A 19,211-nucleotide genomic window follows, 5' to 3' on the forward strand; every position below is an offset into this window, starting at 1 on the left:
GTTTTGCTGCTGTTAGCAGGTCATACTTTCTCTTTTGCCAAAGGCTGGCCTTAAAAATAAAAATCTTTTTTAATTCCTCTTAGCCAGAGGCACTGCAGGACACTTGAATTCTTCTTTGCAGACACAAACTGTACAGGCTGGGCTCTGCAAACCACTGCTCATACCCTTGAGGAGGGACAACAGGCAGTACCAAGCCTCCTGCTGCTGCCCAGTTGCTGGACTTCTCTTCTTCCCCTGCCAGAACAGGAGGAAAGCAGCAGGCACAGGGACCCTCTGTGAACCTCCTGCAGGGTCTGCTCACCAAGTGCCTTCAGATCCAGGGCTTGGAGACTGCAGCAACATCTGTATTTGCTCAGTCTGCATGGGTTTCATTTCTCCTCAAACCAAAATGCCACAGATACATTCTTTTATAGAGAGTTTGAGCTTATTTTAATGGAAAATAAGGAACACAAACATGCTTTTGTCATAAACACTTTAAAATCAATGACTGTGGTATAACTGGAGCTGAGGTTACCAAGCATTTCCCACTGCTGCATTTCCATTTCATGTAGCTCTGTATATCCAAAAGAGAAAGCCTGGGGAGAAATTTGCATTTGCTTTTGAGTTCTGCCTAGACTGAAATCTGCTTGAAATGCTGGAGCAGATGCTATTGACAAATACAGAAAAGAAATATAAAAAGCCCCAAACCACCTCCTCCCTGAAATATTATAGTGAAAGCATTAAGGTACTCCTGTCCTTCCTTTTAGATGCTTTAAATCTCCTTTTGCTCAAAGCAAACTCCAAAGTCTTGAAGAGCTGGAAAACTGTCAGAAATTAGTGCTAGATACAACAAAGACTTAAATGTGCTAGACTTCACAATTAGTTTTACACCTGTAAGAATATCCATGGTGATAACTGGAACAATTTTTAGTCTTAAAGCCCCTGGGGCCTAGAACCAGAAACTGCAATAGCTCACAAGGCTGAGCCACAGCAGACCATTGCTGCCACAGAGCTGAGACGAACTGTTCATGTGCCAGCTCAGCCTCCAATTTTCCATCTGCAAAGTGAACATAATAAAAAAAAAATAATAATAATAATGATGATTATAATTATAATGAAGAAGAAGAAGAAGGAGAAAGAAGGAGAAAGAAGAAGAAAGAAGAAAGAAGGAGGAAGAAGAAGAAGAAGAAAGAAGAAGAAGAAAAGAAGAAAGAAGAAAGAAGAAGAAGAAGAATTGCAGTTTTAAAAGGCACAGAGACTGCAACTCCTGGAGGAATCCATGTAATAGCTAAGCTCCACTGACAAGCACTTTGTTTAGAGTAAAATAATTTACACCTTGTAAGTGATGAACAATTAAAAAACATATTCAGTTTTCCTCAGCAGAGAGTCACAAAATTGGTATTTTTCTAATTACCTCACACACTTCAGTACCTTCATGTAAACTTAAATGTTTGCAGAGTGATTGAGAACCTGACCCCTCTCTACCTCTCCCTCTGCCTCCATATTGCAAGTTCCCTGAGGCTTAAAAACTGTATTAATCTTTGCTGTAAACTTTGGGAAGATTTTCAAGTGCTATTTTGACAAAATAAACTATGAAACATCTCTAAATTAAAGTGCTTTAAAAATAAGATGCAATTAAAGCTCTGGTTGCATGTGGAAAATTTATGTTCCCAAACACTCTACAGGTGGAAATGTTGTGAAGGACTTATCTTTCCACTACAGAGAAACCACTGCCCATTCCTCCTTCAGAATCCTTTCCTGGATTGTCCCACCACACTCTCCCTCTCTTCCCTCCTGCACTGCTCTGTGCTGCAAAACATCCATTCCTACCCATTCCCGTTCCCACCCTCTTTTATAGCTATACACTGGCAGTCAGGATTATGGCACAGTGATCTATTCCTATAGATGAATGCACACACTCAAAATATTCTTTAACTCAGTTAACTCACCCACACTGAATCTCACCAGTACCAAACACCCACAATTTAATTAATAGACATAATATTTTCAAAGGTGCATATATCAGTAGAAAAAACTAATCCAAAATGAGTATTTGTGCATCTATCTAGGCAATATATTTCAGTATCTATTTTTATGCTTGACCACAAATCTTTTGAAACGCCTTGAAATAACAAACCTAAATTTTCTGCACGTATTTTGAAAAGACACACTGCATCACAACCAATGAGTGAAAATCGGTGAGTGAAAGAGACTTTTGGAAAAAAAAAATAAAAAAAAGTTAAAAAAAGGCTTTTTTTTTTTGCTTTCCTTTGGGAGAACAGAGAAAAACATTCCCTTAGAAGGAAGGTTTATTTCTTCCCTCCTTCCTCCATGTACTTAAAACTATTGCTGAACCATTTCTTATAAGCTTTGAAAACAAATATTTCCACCAGAAGGTGAAAAAGAGAGTTACAAAACTGCCACCGGTTCCATCAGACCTAGAGACAGCAGGAAGGAGTTGAAGAACCCCCACGTGTAGGTGTGAGTGTGTAAACAAGGGGGTGGTTGATGTTTTCCTGCAAAAGCCAGGAAAAGCCAAGAGCTCCATAGGAACGGTGGGATCACCACACGCTGCCACCCCTTGGTCACGGGATGAAAATGCTCTCACCTCCCGGCAACATGCTGGGAATCATCCTGCACATCAGGCAGAAATCCAGGGAAAATAAAAAAAAAAAAAAAATAATAAAAAAAAAAATAAAAAAAAAAAAAAAACACCAAATCATTAACCTGCAGATAATGAACTGTAATGGGAGGTTTTGCTGCACCAGCACAAGCATAAATATATTAGCCCGAAATAATGTAAAGCTTTTTATTTCAAATGACAAAATCTGCTGACTCCCAAAGAGCATTTTCCAAGCTGTGATACACACCCTAAGGACTGCCTTCAGTCTGGCCTTTCCTGAAACAAAAATGGATGGAGAACAGCACCTACTCACATATTTATATATTTTCCCCACCTCCTATGTCTTTAAAACCCCTTGGAAAGCAACTTGAGCTGCTCCAGCCCTGGGCTCATTCTCTGCTTTCTGCACTCGAGCTCCCAGCTCAGAAAGAGGAATAACATGAGCTGAGTACTCTACGTGAGGTACCCCAACCTATGGCACAGTTCACTACTATCAGAGAGATGATTCAGCCTCTTCACACAGTTATTTCTGAATACTTAAAAATACATTTTCCCTGGTAGATTTTTTAGTGTGTGCATCATCACCAAGGCTAGTGAAGACTGCAGAAACAGAGGCTGATTTTAAACTGGCAGCAAATATCATAAGTTTGGTTAATTATAGATATAGCCATAAAGTGAAGTGTAAAAAGTGTATCACTTGCAGATCAGTGTCCAGTATTCAGTAATCACAAAATATACTATGAGCTTCTGTGCAAATATAAACCATGATCTAAAAAGGTTTGTAACTATTCCTTTTGAAGGAAGTAAACTGCAGTTTTTATTCCTTTCAAAAGGTGAGCTTACAGAATGTCAGCAGGGCCTAACTATTTATATGGAAATAACCATTCCCACTCTCTGCATCTTAATGGCTGGAGGATAACTGAGCTCAGCATCCAAGAACTCACCAAGAAGATTCTAGGAGAATCTTACAGACTTAAGAATAGGAGATTCTTACAGAATTAAACATTTGGTTTTGCCCATACACAGAGTAGTACAGGTCTATAGATAGACTTCTGGTTACAATTCAAGTTGTTATAGCTTACAACAAAGTCAGGGTTTCCGCAGTCCCACAAACTCCTCTATACAATCAATCCATTAATCTCTTTAGGAAAAAACACCCCAATTTTGAAATGCCTGTTGCCTGACGCTCAGGCCTCAACATTTCTGAGGAGGCAATATCTCTTCCTGTTAGACAAATAATGAACTGTAAATTAACACTTTCAATTACATGCAACGGCAAGCCTGATGTACCAAATTACTTTTTTTTTTTTTTTAACACTGATGGCTTTGATTTTCACTTTCTCAGACTCACTCTGTTAACAAAGGATATTTGAATTACTAAATCCTTAATTTATCCAAGCACAAAACACAGTTTTACTGAGGCATCTCAAAGTGATCTCTATTTATATCTGAATGAACACCTTCTGAAAAGGTAAATAAGTCTGAATCATCAATTGCAGAACTAATAAAGTATAATATATGCCTAAATGTAGTTTTAAGCAAATGTAAAAAAGAAAGAAATATTCAGAATTCAGTTCTTGAAAGAATAGTCAGAGGAATGAAAGCTTTTGTGCTTTGGGACTAGCTCTTTTTTAATATGCTTAAGTCTCCTATTAAAGCCAATAATAGTTTTGGCTAAGTAATGAACCTGTAAGAATGCAGCATGTGGCTTTTCATATAAAAAAATATTATGATGTTTCACTGGAGGATTCAATATTTGTAACAGATAACTTATCAATTCACTTTAAAAATTACTTCTATGAGTTCCTTATAAAATGGATCAATATTCCACGTTACAGGAAAGTGTTGAATTTTTTATGCACCTGATTAATGCATTGTTATCATCCCAGTAATTAAAAGGAGCGGCATTACACACAATCAGCACGATACATCTTACTCAGCACCTCCTGGCAGTTGCCTGCAAAAATTAAACTCATTAATCACTGTGATGCCAAGAAAGAAGCTTGAAAAAGATGAAGCTCTGTTTTATGAGAAAACAGTTCTCAAGTCAATGTGTAGGAGAAAATCCCTTCCACTGTACAACATGCAAAGCATTTATCTCATCAGTCTAAAAATTAAACCAATCAAAATCACTATTTAAAAGGTAACCTCATTAATCTAAAAAAGAGAATTGTGTTAACAAAATTGTATAACCTGCTATACCACCACACTAAACTGAATGAAGAGTTCTCAGAGATGTTTCCTCATCTAAATAAATGTAGTAAAAAGCTAATCTTATAACAAGGTAAATATGTAATCTGAATTTTGTTTAAAACTGTTGCAATTACTTTAATATCAATGATGCCACAGAGGCAACTAGGAAATGTTTTTCTGGGGTCATTTATACAGACCCTAGTTTCTTTATTACTCCTCTTGTAAATAACATGATTGTCTCATCAGATGAACAATTAACGTGAACATTTCACAAGACTTAATCCAGGTTTTCTTCAGTAGTTAGGTCTACTACACATATATTTTTTCATATACCTGCCACGAGTTGAATCATAGTAAAAACTATTTAAAATTCTAAAGAATGCTGTCACCTCTACTTTGCTGTATTTTATGTTACTAAAACAATGTTCTCAAGTGTGTCTCAATGGTGCCTGTAAGTCAGCAGTTGTCATATAAAATCGTTATTGGTTTTGATTTGAATTTTGTTAGGGAGTTACTACCTCCTTTTAACTCTTTATAGATTCCAAGCAGTATTTTTCCATCAGTAGTACTTCCAGTGGACAGAATCCTTACTTACAATACTGTGACCTTCAAAGGCAACATCCTGTCTTTCCCTCTGTTTTGTTCTGCATTGATGTCTGTGCTGGTGCTTAAAAATACAGCACACATATTTCAATAGGAAAAGTCATCATCAGTAACCCATAAAATACACTCAGTTCTCTCCTTTTTATTAATCACATGACAAAGTTAGGAACAGAACAGTCTCATTCTCAGGTTTGTTTTGATATTTCCAAGTGTGAGAAGGGAGAAAACCCTTTGTTTCTATATGTTTAAGTTCTGGCTTTTCCTACTACATTGATGTCAAAAGATGAAAGACAACGTGAATGTCCCACTTGTGAAAGACAGAAAACAGAAGTCTAATCTTAGGAAAGAGTTTCCAGTGCTGTGTCCTTAAGCCCTTGCCCATGATGAGAAACAGCACATACTCCTGGCACCCAGCACAAACAGACCACTCTCCTTGGACTCGTCCATGGTCTTTGTGAGCTCTCTGCCTCACTTTCCCCCTTTCTTCAAGGGTTTCATGCCCAGGGCTGCATTTACTCGTCCTGATTGAGCCTGACTGCTGCCATTCTGTCTCTGCTGCTCTCACCATAGACAGAGGCGAGAGGTCATAGTCAGCTCGCCCTGGCATGGTCCTAGGAGTGTTTGGAGAGCAAACAGCTCCTTCTGACCCAGGATAGGACGGATTCGGCACCCCGGACAGCTCCTTCTGACCCAGGATAGGACAGGTTCGGCACCCCGGACAGCTATTCTGACCCGGGACAGAGGGGTTCGGCACCCCGGACAGCTCCTCTGACCCGGGACAGAGGGGTTCAGCACCCCGGACAGCTCCTCTGACCCGGGACAGAGGGGTTCAGCACCCCGGACAGCTGCCCCAGCCCGGCCCCGCCCCGGTTCAGCACCGCGGACACCTCCAGCCTCCCGCCCCTCCTGCCGGAGCCTGGCCCCGAGGGATGGACCCCGCTCCCTGAAACACACGATTTAAAGGCCATTTCCACTGGTTTGTCACGACTTCTTCCTCCCGACCTGAACGACTCTCTGCCAGAGACCACCGGCTCAGGTTTCCCAGTCTCTACTGAAAGGGTGCCCCTGTGAACTGCCGAGCCAGTCCAAGGGAATTTCTCGTACAGGTTGCCCCCTTTAGACTAACTCACACTAAGTGCCCACGTGCGTTAAGGAGTCACCCCAAATCCCTGCTTCTGGCGACACTTTTTTGCACTTCGTTGCAGAAGACACCAGGCAGGCACAGACAGCAGTGTCCCCCAAAAAACAGCAGTGCCCAGCAGCTCTCTTCACCCACACAACTCTGAGGGGACGTGGGGGAAGAGGGAAGGAGGGGGAAGAAAAGAAAGGGGGAAAAAAAAAACGAAAGAGAGAAAACCTTTCTTTATAGAAGTTAAAGGATATTCTTATTATTATTATTTTGGAGCCTGTCAGCAGAAATCACTCGCACATGCTAAACTGCAGGCTTTCCTCTGCTTCCGGACTCAGCGCTTCTGGTGACCAGAGAAGCGGCTCCAGACATCTGCTGTCTGCAAGCTCAGGAAAGCGAAATTAAAACAATGAGGAAAATGTGCCTGAGCCCAGCCCTGGAGGCGGCACTCCGCTGGCTCGCAGCGACACCTAGAGCCCAGCACACGGCCGGGAAGGGCCCCGTGTCCCCAGCCACACCGGGAGAGAGTCACGAGTGGGTGTGGGCACCCGGGGAAGGGCCCGGTGTCCTCCTGCACTTGGCCAGGGCCAAGGGCCATCAGTGCCAAGATCATTGCGGGTGAGGGGGTCACAGGGAAGAGTCAATTCAGGTCCCTGTCACTGATGTCCCCCGGAGATGTCAGCATTCAGTCGCCACGGGGGGAGGTTTAGGTCGATTGGCCCCATCGCTGACAAAAGTGCACTTGCTCTGTGGACCACAAAAGTCTTTACGAAGGCACGGGAGAATGGACAGTGATTTAAAAGATAATCCGAGGACATTTGCCTGCATACACAACTCTCTCTTCTGAGTGAAACAGCCCTGCTGTTGTGGTTTGAAGCTGTGCCTTGCTTGGGAAGGCTCCCAGAGCCAAAGCTAAACCCTGCTGCAAAGCTAACGCGTCCCACTCGGGCAAAGAAGTATTTTTAACAGACACAAACATTATTCCCAACTGCAGCCATTTGCTTCCCCTGTGTGTGCTTCCACAGAGGCAAAACACACTCAAATCCCTCTGCAAACCTAACACCAGTCAGCCATGCGGAGCCACACGTTTTGATCTATCACTGGCCCTTGTTCTCTGAGTCTGTCCCCCTCCTCGCCACCCCGAAAGAACCAGGGGCAATCGACCCAGACTAGTTTAACTCCATCGGAAACAGCAGGCAGCCAGCGGCCTGGATTAGTCACTCGTTACTAAGGCGATATGCAGATGCACCCTTTGAAGGAGCGGAAGGTGCGCGGCCGAAGTTTTCGGCTTCCCCGCGGGGGCCCGCCAGGGGACAGCGGCGAGGGGAGACAGAGAGACCCAGAAACAGCTGCTCAGGGGTTAAAAAGTTTCCCTGCTGCCAGGTTAGGAGGAGGCTGATGGGAAGGCGAGGAGGGAGGGAGGGACAAGGTGAAGACTTCTGTCCCGGGAGAGTGTTAAAGGGTAAAACATGGAATAAAAATTAAAAAAAAAAACAATTAAAAAAAAAAGAAAGGGGGGTGGGGAGCCTTGTCGCGTTCATTGGGGCAGCAGGACGGAGCTGGCACTTGTCGTTTCCTAAGGTGCTGACCCCGCGCCCCCCAGTCCCGCTCCACGGGAGCGGAGAGCCGCGCAAGGAGCTCGGTAACGGGAGAGCTGCGGGGACAGCGCGGGGGCGGGCGAGTCCTGGCTCCGCTCGGCTCCCAGCGGGCTCCGTCCCGTACTATTCCCGGCACTTCAGGGCAAGAAGAACAGCGCAAAGACCCGCCCGCAAAGAAGAGCGGGCAAACCGCAAGAAATCGCTGCCAGCTTAGAGGGGCACACAGCCATCCCGCAGGACAGGGGGCGGGGAGGGGGGGGCACCCAAAACCCAACCCAGCCCCACGCGAACGACACCGGCGCTTACATCCTCCTCCTCGCAGTCACTTCGCGACTGGTACTGGAAGCGGGGCCGGCCGCCTTCCTGTTGCAATGGACGCGGGGTCTTGCCGGCAGCGCCGTCCTCCTCGCTGCTCTGGGCGCCCAGGAGGTGACTCGCTTCGGGGGGAACGGGGAACGAGCGGGAGGTGTTGATCTTCCCGCTGAACCGCTGGTACAGTGAAGCCATGAAGTCAATCCGCGGGAAACGAGGGAGAGGGAGGGCAAGAGAGCCGCTTCTTTTTTTTTTTCTTCCCCTCCTCTCTTCTTTTTTGGCTACAGCATGCTACACGCGGGTGATCAGTCCCACATCAGTGGGAGGGAGAGCGAGGGATCCTGCTCCCCGGTCCTCTGCACCGGCACCCGGAGAGAAGCCGGGGGGGTTCACGAGAGCAGAGACGGGGGAGTGATGAGAGGAGGAAGAGAGAAGATAGATAAATAAATAATAAAACGCAATCGAGCTGTAACACCACAGGCCCCGGGAATGCTGCACCATCCAGTGTTGGGAAGGAAAAAAAAAATAGAAGAGAAAAAAAAATAACCAAAACACTCCACGAAGACGTACCCCCGATAATGGCGCCTGAGTGGATCAGCATTAAATGTGCTTTGGGGGTGTGCGTGTGTGTTTGCAAAAGCAGGGAAAAAAAAAAAAAAAAAAAAAAAAAAAGGAAGGGGGGCTGGCTCAATCGCTGGCTGTCAGCGGCTCCCCAGGCAGAGGTGGCGGAGCAGTCGCCTCCGAGGTCGCATACCAACAGTGTGCACAAGCGAGAGGCAGAGTGACAGAGTGTGTGAGACGGAGTGGAAGAGGCTGGGAAGCCTCATTCAAAGCACGTTGCTCTTCTTGGGAAGGAGGGCTCTTCTACGATCATCTCCTTTTCGGTACCTTCTGGGTTTTTTCCCTGCCTTTTTTTTTTTTTTCTCCCCGGGGAAACAACTCAAAAAGCTTCTGGGATTTTTCCCTGCCTATTTTTTTTTTCCCCCGGGGAAAAAAAAAAAAAAAAAAAAAAAAAAAAAAAAAAAAGACAACAGACACCTGATCGCCAGCCGACAGAGAGAAAAAAGAGGTGGGGAGGGGGAAGGCGAGGCTGGGAGGCGGGACCGGCAGCTGGAGGGGCTCTGGGAGGCCGCTGGGCGCGGAGTGGCTCGGTCCCGAGGAAAGGGCGAGGGGAGGGAGGGCGAAGCCTCCCCACTGCCCTGCCCTGCCCCAGCGGGCACGGCTCAGCCCAGCAAGCACTGCCCGCTCCCCGTCCCTCCGCCCGTCTCCTTCCCCCCACGGCCGGGGAGAGGAGGGAGAAGAGGAAGGGTTGCGGGTTTTTTTGGAGGTGGTCGTTGTCGCCGCTTTTTAAAATAATCCGGTAAATCGTGTCTCTTACTATTTTTGTATTAATTCATTTTTGCTGCATTAAAACGTGCTTCAGCGCCCCTCAGTGGAAATCCGCCCAAAGCTGCTCCCGGCGGCTCCGGCCGGGGATAAACAACAGCGATCCCGGCGCCGGGGATGGATCCGGGGCTGGGCTGCGGCCGGGGCCGAGGCTGGGCTTGGAGCTGGGGTCGGGTTCGGGGTCGGGGTCAGGGTGGGGATCAGATCGGGGGCTGGGACACGGCGGGAGCCGCCGGCACGGGCTTTGCTCGGGGCCGCCGGGCCCCGCTCCCCGGCCCGGGGCAGCGCGCACGGCCCGGAGCAGCGCGGAGCTGCAGCGGGACCCTGCCCCGCCAGCCCTGCACGGCTGCCCGGGACACAGGGTGACAATTCCTGTTGCACCAGCACCAGGCACCGAGGTTTCCATAGCAACAGATGCTTAGGTTAAAAGGAAAGTGGAAGAGTTTCTGTCCGCTCTTCTGTTGTCCAAAATCCTCCCCTTTGACCTCTAAATTTGCCAGAGATATTGGGATCGCAACACACAAAGCGTAAAGCAGTGTTTGCCCACTCCCATTGAGAGACTTGCTGCTGAAGAGCTCACAAACTTTATTATAATTTAACTAGTGGATTTTATGGGCTAAAATTCTGTTTCTAAACACTGTTCTTGCTTAAAGTTTTAGTTGCTAAGATAATACCATCTCTGATATATGTAATTTCATCAGTCTTTAAAAAACCCCACTTCAGTAGATCATGTATACAGTATTCTAGAGTGCAACAATTCCCCCACTCCATGATTTCAGTATCTGCCTGATCAAAAATCTCTTTGCGTCTGAATTGTTTCATCCACTCCTTCTTATTTGTGTCTTCAAAGTCAGGCATGAAAAGTCTTAACATTTAGATGAAAAGGGAACCTTATCTCATCAGGAGAGAAAACAAAAACAAACGCTCTCTCTCCTTCCCGACAGAACTTGAAAGAAGGAATCGTTTTGATCTTCACAACTGAGATCCTGACATTTAATTAAAAAACAAGATGAGCACACAATGCTCTGAAGCAAAGGTCTGGCTTCTAAGTCATAGTGACATCCATCATAACAGAGGTAACTTTCCAAAAGCCACTTGGACCCCTTGTAACTTTTATTTCAGGCACAAATTGACTACCAAAAATCTGGACACATAGCTCAGCTAAATTCCACCTTGAACTGCATTAATGATATTTGGAATAATCATGGCCTTATGATATTTGGAATTGGTGACAAATAGAGCTGAAAAAAAGGAACAAGAGGATGAAATTAAAAGAAATAATACATTTTTAACTTCTAAGGAAAAACTAGGACACAAAGGAATAATCAAAGAAAGCCACAAAAAAGCAAGATGAAACCACTAGGCAGGAAAAAAACAACAAAGATTAAATGTCTGAATTTAAAAGTTTCAAAAAAAGTACAGAAAAAAGAAAACATTCAGCATCACAGCCCAGTTCAAAACCAAAAGAGCCTCTAAGGACGAATTCAGATCCAAATACATTGTGGCTTTAATTCTTAAGAACGAAGATTTCACATAATTGAGTTTGCTTAGTCATGCACACATATATTGGACATGTATGTGTGTACACAATTCCTGGAAAAATTATATTAAGGGAACACAGAATTGCAATGTCAAATACTTGAAAAGCTCAGTAAAAAAACAAACAGCCAAATGGTTCTCATCCACCAAAAGATCCTGATCATGTAGCTTTGGGCTGTGATTCATTCACCCAAAAATAAATAATTACAGCTATTTAAAGGCCCTTCTGATTCCAGCTCTCCCCTCCACTATAAACCAGGGACAGCAGAAACAATTTAGTGCCATGTTCTGAGTGTCGTGGTGGGTGAAGAATGTTTGCACCAGTTGGGAACTGCAAGACACATTTCTGTCACCCTGTTACAACCAGAATGACCTTGTGTGGAAGGGCTGAGCAGGCAGCTGGAGGCAGAAATATCTTCAATAACCCCCTGCAACAAGATGCACCAGGATGAGTCTGTGGGTGCCATTGCTGAAAGCAGGAGGATTTTTCTGAGTCATAGGGACCCAGTTGATTGCATTAGAGACTCTGGAGAGCATTCCAGCCTGCCTAGGCACAAGTTAGCTCAGGATGTCCCTGAAAATGAGCTGTGGTAGCCTTGCCTGCCTGCTAGGGAGGGAGCCCAGGGCTCCTGAGGCTCTGCTCAGGGCTGGGAGCACCTCTTCCCTCCACCCTCCACCCTGCAAGCCCTGGTTAATGTGCTGCTCATCTGTGCATGACTGGGAGCCCATAGTCCTCTACAATGTCCAGGTTATGTGACCAGGTAGTGGCACACAATGTGCATACGGACAGGGCATGGAAAGCATGGAGCCAAAACCAAGAAACACAGGAAACACGGAGACATGGCAGCAAAGTGGCACTAAACAAACACCTCATCAGGAACTGGGGTTGCACTGCAGCAAAAGACCTTCCCAGCCCATGGCAAGATTGGAGGAGAAGCGTTTTTTTGTGTTACGAAACGTGTAAAGAGGCAAAATATTTCAAAAGTACAAACATAAAGTTCTTGTCTTTAAACACACATCCTACATGTAGGGAAAATCCTTTCCATCCTTCCCCTAAATGCTGCAATGAGATCCCAGGATAAAAATCAAGGCATTTCAAAACAAACAGTGTCCTCAAGTGTCTTTTAGTTGTATATTTAATTCAGTATCCAAAGTTTTGAAGGGAGGTTTGATTCCTAACTAGTGACATTTCCATCAAAATAAAGTGTGTTAGTTAAGGCATTTTCTCCGCAGCACCAAAGTATGTTTTACTGGCATTTTTAAAGCATTCAGAAAAACATGACACTTTTTTCCTCTCCATGTTTTATAAGTAAACAGTGTCCCCATATTTCAGCACTATTAAAGTGACACAATCAAAAGCAGGTCAAACCCAAGCCCTACTGCCTTTAAAACTTTACATTAAGTATTTGGTTTCAGACAAATCAGCTCAGAATAACACTGGCAAAGAAACAAACCAGCAATATTACTCCTGTACATTTTTTATTTAGATATAACTTCTATCTGTCAGGGAATTCATGCATTGTTATTCATGTTCCATTCTTCTTTCTGACAAAGCAATTTATGAGCTTGCCATCTAAATAATATAGAGTTTGTTGCAGACAGAGCTAAACATGTTTCTAGTTTTCAAGTGGTGATAGCTATTAAGCAGCTGGTTAGTGTATTTTTTTAACAAAAGATTTTTTTTCAATAGTTCAAGTACACTTTTTATTATTTGAATTATTATGGTTTCTTTTTCCAATGAACATGTAAAGGAATTTTAGAATATCCTGGTTATTTTTTTTTAATATCTTTCCTGAAAAGGCCAAGTTAGTATTTTCTCTTAAAATTACTGTATTTGTTAATATAACACCTCTGGGTTTTTTATAATAGCAACTGTCTAGGCACTAGAGAGACAAATATACAATATTTTAACTCCTATTACCATGGTCAGCCAAGATAAAATCATCCAGCTCATGAATCACTGATGGCCCCAGGTTTATGCCTTCTATACATCTGCTGCCTGGTGTCAACTGAAAACCCAACCAAACCAGAACAGGAATTCCCTTTCCTGTGTCAGTCCCTGAGGACACACTTGATCACTCATTTTGATCTAATGGGTGTGCTGGGGGGAGCACTGCACTGTGCACAAGTGACAGTAGGGCTGCGGAGGGGCAGTGGATATTGTGGAATTAGAATGCTGAGTGCTCACTTTCTTAGCTCATTATTTGTGCCAGCAGCATCTCAGAGCAAGTGATGTAGAAATACAGCATTGGACAGTGAGTGAGGACATAGAGAAGCATATTTCTCTCTGGAATCACACACTATTCAGAAAAATAATCTTGCAGGCCTTATAATGATTTAAAAAAAATTAAAGTCCCTAAATGATGTCAAGGAATATGCCAAGGAAGCTCTCCAGGCTGGACTGAGAGAAACATTGGTAAAATTAGTTTTCTGGGCACCAAAAGAGTAATTCAGTCTTCCACAAGTGGTGGAATGAAGGCTTTTGTGGGGAATATAAAACACTGATACTCAAGTACTGGTAATAATAGACAATGGTGGCTTCACAGGATACAAGATTTTGGAGAAAAAAAGAAAGTAGGCTGGAAGAAAAGGCTCTTAAGGAGAAGAGATGGGCCCAGAGGAAAAAAACCAAAAGCATATAGAAGAGGCATGGACACAGTGAAGTACCAGGAGGGCTGAGAGAAAAAGGAGATGAAGACAAGTGAGATCAAAGAGGCAGAGAAGAAATGGACCAAAACTGTCAGAGATGGAAAGCACCAACGTGCCTGGGGAGCAGGGAGGCAGGCTGGGCTGGTACAAGGTTAATTGGAGCCACACAATGGGAGCATTTTCAAAACCAGGGAGATCAGCTGCTGCAGAGGGCAATTCCAGCACCTGGTGGATGAATGTTCTCTCAGGGGTCAGTAAGACAGGTGATTGTAACCACTGAGAGTCCTGATACCCACCAAGGCCTAATTAAATGAAATCAAGAGCATGTAGGTGAATATCAGCAGGTTCTTCCCCATAGTGTGAGCGGGACTGTGTCCAAAGGAAATGGGTGAAAGTCCTAATGCTGAGGGCACTTATAAATAGCCTGTATGAGGCATTAGAAAATATGCTGTAAGGCATAATCCTGCCAACTGGCAAAACTATAGATCACATGACCAAGAAGGTCTTTCCCATGTATTTTTTTATGATTTTGCAGTTGGTGCAGAGGTGATGAAAAGCAGAAAAAATAAGAAACCAACAGAGAAGAGAGGAGTCAGGAACAATGGTTGTGCAAGTCTGGTGCTAAAAAAGGTTACGCAGAGCCCAAGTAAAAGAAAATACTGATGTACATGTGTTTGTACAGCTGCACACCACATCAGGGTCCTGGCTTAGCCCTGTAGCAGGTACTGACATTCATGCCAATAAAATTTGTACTGCAGACTTCTTTCTTGTCTTAATTAACATTCTGTCTTTGAGAGCTTTGTCTGAGAGAAGTTAGGATGAGATCCCAATTCTGTGTCTTCAAGAGAAGCCAGGAAGTGGAGCATTACAGATAAATACATATTTCTTTGGATGCCACGAGCTGCTGGCATCCGTGTGAGACTTGGCCAACATTCCTGAGCTGATCTCCACCATGCACATTCCTCTCTGCTGTGTAACCTGCCAGGGTTTGGTACTCAAGTCAGATATGCCATGACAGCAACCAGGTTGTCTGATTAATCTGACCTCTCAAGGGGGTTTTCGGTAATAGAAGGGAACCTATTTGTCTTCAGAAAGGCAAAGCAGGCTGCTGCAGGTCTGTCAGAAATGCAACCATCCTGCAAAAGCATCCCTTTGTCACCTCAGACAGACTGAGTCAGGGCAAGGGATACACTCACCTCTATATGTGAAAGGGATGCACAAGGTTCCTGCTCCATTTGTGTGCCTGAGTCACATCTGCACATCCTTAATTGCCCAAGCTGGGAAAAAGTGATACAATTCCTGCCTAATTCACCACTGCAAAACTGGCAGCACGCAGAAGCAAAATACCTTGGAGAAATTCTGAATTTCCACTTCCCAAAAAGCACTTGTGCATGAAGAATCTTGGAGAAGCAGAAGGAATTTAATGAGTTAGCATTTCAAATGCATGCCACAGGATTCAAAGGGAGCAGACAAGACAAAATAATTTAATTTGAAGACTTTTTTTTTTTTTCTAATACAAAGCTTTTCTTTAAACAGATCTGACTCCTCAGACGAGCTGTCACTAAATTCACAGGGGTTTTTTTGTTTCTTGGAAGAGAACTAAAACCTAGATTTACTAAAAGACTCAGGGGATGTAATGACATAATTTTAGGTTTTGGCACCCCTCAGGTGAGAGGAAACCCTAGAGAGAAATATGTATATGCAAGGAAAAAAGTGTATTTAGAGAGGTGGACACCTCAAAAAGGCTACCTCAGGATAACCAAATATCCTCCCACTCCTTTGTTCTCCTTCTGGCCCTGCCAGACATGTTTCTTCCTCCAGTTTGGCACAAATTCAGCATATTCAAGTGTTCTTCTCTTGCAGCATTTGCAGAGAAAGGAGCAATGATGGAGGTCTGTAAAACCCCTCCTTGGGAGGGAGCATGTTGGATATTTTTTAGGAATAAATATTAGATCAGGCAAATTTGAAGGCTGTAGGTACAAATCATCCCAGTTCCTGCCTCCCAGCAGGATTACAGACAGGCAAGGAGCTGGTGTGGGATGTCTTCATGGGCAGTTCTGAATGTGCAGAATTGCCACTGGGGCTGCTTCAGGAAGATTTCAGGCTGAACGGAAAAGCATCTGATGAGTTCCAGTCACCTGGAGCTGCATGGACTGTGAGCAGGGGCTTTACAGATCACAGCTCTAGAGTCTGAAGTCCCCTGAAGTCACCCTAAAGTAAATAATGTCATTTTGGATTTGGGACTAATTTAAATTGATTGATATTTGTGCTTCCTCACTCTCAGTGCTTGTGCATGTTCTTTCCTGCCTATTTGCCTTCGTAAATTGATTAAGGAAAAAAGCTTACAGGCTTGCTCATAGTTTTCTAAGTACAAATTATACAGTTTGTCCAATTGACCTGTCTCAGTAACGTAAAGCAAAAAAAGGCTGAGGCTCATGGAAGTTATTTTAATGGTTTGTAAATGTTTCTGGTCAACTGCCATTATGTAACAATAAAAATACAGGATTATATGGCTGTAAAATAGTGCATTCATTTTTTTAAAGGTGGGAGACACAAGGACAAAAATTGAATACTGATAGGAGATTAATAAATTACATCTTTGCCAGTTTAAAAAAAGTTTATGATCAAAGATGTTTAGGGTCAATAAACAAGCCAATCAATGGGAGGTTTTAATTTTAAGCATCTCTTAGGATTTACCTGGATTAAACTCACCAACATATGTTCTTCTTTTCAATTTTACTGCACTCTTTCAACACATGCCAGAGGCACTAAACTTTGCAAGGGTATTCTGCAATGTGAGGTACTGGAATACACACTGGAATTATCAAAATCAGATCAGGGATGGTATAATCAATATGAGATGCTGCTTTGGAAACTTCCAGTGGATATTCACATGAATCTTGATGTATTCACTGCATGTACCTAGATTTAGGGGCATTTTATTTCTAGTTTCTAGTTAAACTGACAGAGCTCTTATTGTCTTGTTAAGTAATATCTTTAAAATACAAATAAACCAAATGCTTTGTGAAACAAGCCAGGCACACATCTAGTCACTCCTGACTTAGAGATAGATCTACAGATAGATCTATATTTATTGTCATATGGCAAGGAATCATAAAATCATGTCAAGTGAACTGAAGAAAGTATGAAAACTAATTTTAGAGATTTTCAATAATTTCACCACACAGATAAAAGCAATTCAGGACTCCGCTAAGTGAGAAAATACAAGCTGCTTCATCATGATCTGAAAAAGAGTGTGACAAAGGCAATCCTGGAAAATTCTGAATGCAACTGATAATTTCAAACATCTGAAAAAGGTTTGTTCTTCCAGAGGAAAAATAACCTGATTCCCTCCAAATTATACAAGCATTCAGATCCTCCTGTTCCTCTGCACAAGAGCAGGTGAACAGCAACCAGACAGCTAAAAATGTCCAACAGGGTCCAAAACCAAGTGTTGAGTCCATCATAGTTTCTGCAACACAACTTCAGCAGCACAACCAGAGCTGCCTTCTGTAAAAGCACCACCACTGAATGCAATTGCTGAAAAAATGAGGCCACCATGACTTAAAGAAGTAACTTCTAATGAAACATCACTTGATGCACTGACTGATGCCAGCCCTCCAGGAACCTTATCAGCAATGGGCAGATGGAACCAGCATTGCCATTTATCTGGAATTTATGGTTCTTAAATCACTAAACTGTTTCTCAACACTACATCTTTAATGATTTCATATAAACAACCACAATGTAACCTTCTTCAGCTTCATGAGGCCAAGAGAATTGTACCATTTTTCTGTGGAAATTGTTTGTTCTAGCCATTATTCACCAATTTAGATATGTCTTTGCCTATCCAGTAACTTGGCAAAACAGAATGCGCTGCTGATTCTAGCAGTGATAATTTTAGTGAAAATTTCCTTTACTGAGAAAAGAGTGCCCCCATTCAAAGGTGTCTGTCTGTCTATTGGTGCTGCTTGGTATTTTTGGAAGTGGATGATGCCTCAAAACCAATAAGCATGGCCCAGTTGTGTCACCCAGAAACATACGGGTCCCTGAAGATGGAGCACACGTGGTACTGACACTGGCAGCGCATTACGACAAATGCAGGCAACAACTTGTCAGAGGTGGAAACATTTGCTGGATAACAAAGATGATATAACCAGAAAGTAGGACAGTCAACCCAAAATGGGGCAAAACTGTGTTTTGGCTAGAATAGGACATGCAGGAATTTAAATGAGCTGGGATTTTCCTACAAAAAACATCTACCTTGTCTTAAAAAGCACATGCTTTCTTGTAAAATAATTTGCAAGAAAGTTTTGGAAATTGGCTTTTAGCAGGGGCTCAAGTCCTATAAGGAGTATTTGAGGGAGCTGAGGGTGTTCATCCTGGAGGAAAGAGGCTCAGGGGAGATCTTACTGCTTTGCACAGCTCCCTTGGAGCAGGTTGTCGCCAGGAGGAGATTGGTCTCTTTTCCAAGGAACAGTGTGACAGAAAACAGTCTCAAGTTGAACAGGGGAGATTTAGACCGTATATTACAAAAGATTTCCTCAGGGAAAGGGATGTCTAGCACTGGAACAGGCTGTCCAGAGCAGTGGTGGAGTCACTGCCTGAAGGTATTTAATAGGTGTGTAGATGTGGCACTTGGGACATGGTTTAATGGTGGATCAGCAGTTGGGATCAATGATCTTTTCCAAACTAAACAATATTATGATTACATGGAAAAGTAATTCCTTTGGAAAAGGAAAGAAAAGGAAGAAAACCTGAAAGGGGCTCAAATCTTTGGAATTTCCCTGTCTCCTAAACCTGAAATAATGTTGCTTTCAGAACACTCACAGAGGCTTATTTCTAAATAAGTACAGTGGCAATTATTTCATCTTTGGCGTGCTTTTGCCAGGGAGCTGCAGAAGAGCACAGCTTTATCTGGGATGTTCTTGAGCTCCTGATCCAGGCATGAGGGGCTTCCTGTGACCATGACTGAACCTTGACTGGGACTCTCATGCTGAGCTTAGCTCCCATCTCCACCACAGGCAATTCTCTAGCCAGGCCACCTACTTTAAGAGGAGCAGAAGCTGCCTGTCCTGCCACCTTGCAAGCCCCACACGTGCCCCAAAATGTCATAAAATAGGTTTGTGGGTCAGCTGCAGTGTGGGCTGCCTGCATATCCCAGCTCAGTACTGCAGCCATGGTGGGAGAAGCCTGACTG

At 43.6% G+C, this 19,211-nt stretch overlaps 1 protein-coding gene across 1 annotated transcript in view; it reads right to left on the reverse strand.

Moving 5' to 3' along the window:
* Positions 1-8,632, reverse strand: part of DPP6 (dipeptidyl peptidase like 6) — a 398,916-nt gene extending 390,284 nt beyond the window's left edge. The window contains exon 1 of the mRNA XM_041408558.1: positions 8,432-8,632. Coding sequence (XP_041264492.1) covers positions 8,432-8,632 — 201 coding nt within the window. The remainder of the gene's footprint in view (positions 1-8,431) is intronic.
* Between the last annotated feature and the right edge of the window lie 10,579 nt (positions 8,633-19,211).

Source organism: Onychostruthus taczanowskii, unplaced genomic scaffold (assembly GCF_017590055.1).
Source record: "Onychostruthus taczanowskii isolate IOZ18803 unplaced genomic scaffold, ASM1759005v1 scaffold3, whole genome shotgun sequence".
NCBI lineage: Eukaryota > Metazoa > Chordata > Aves > Passeriformes > Passeridae > Onychostruthus > Onychostruthus taczanowskii.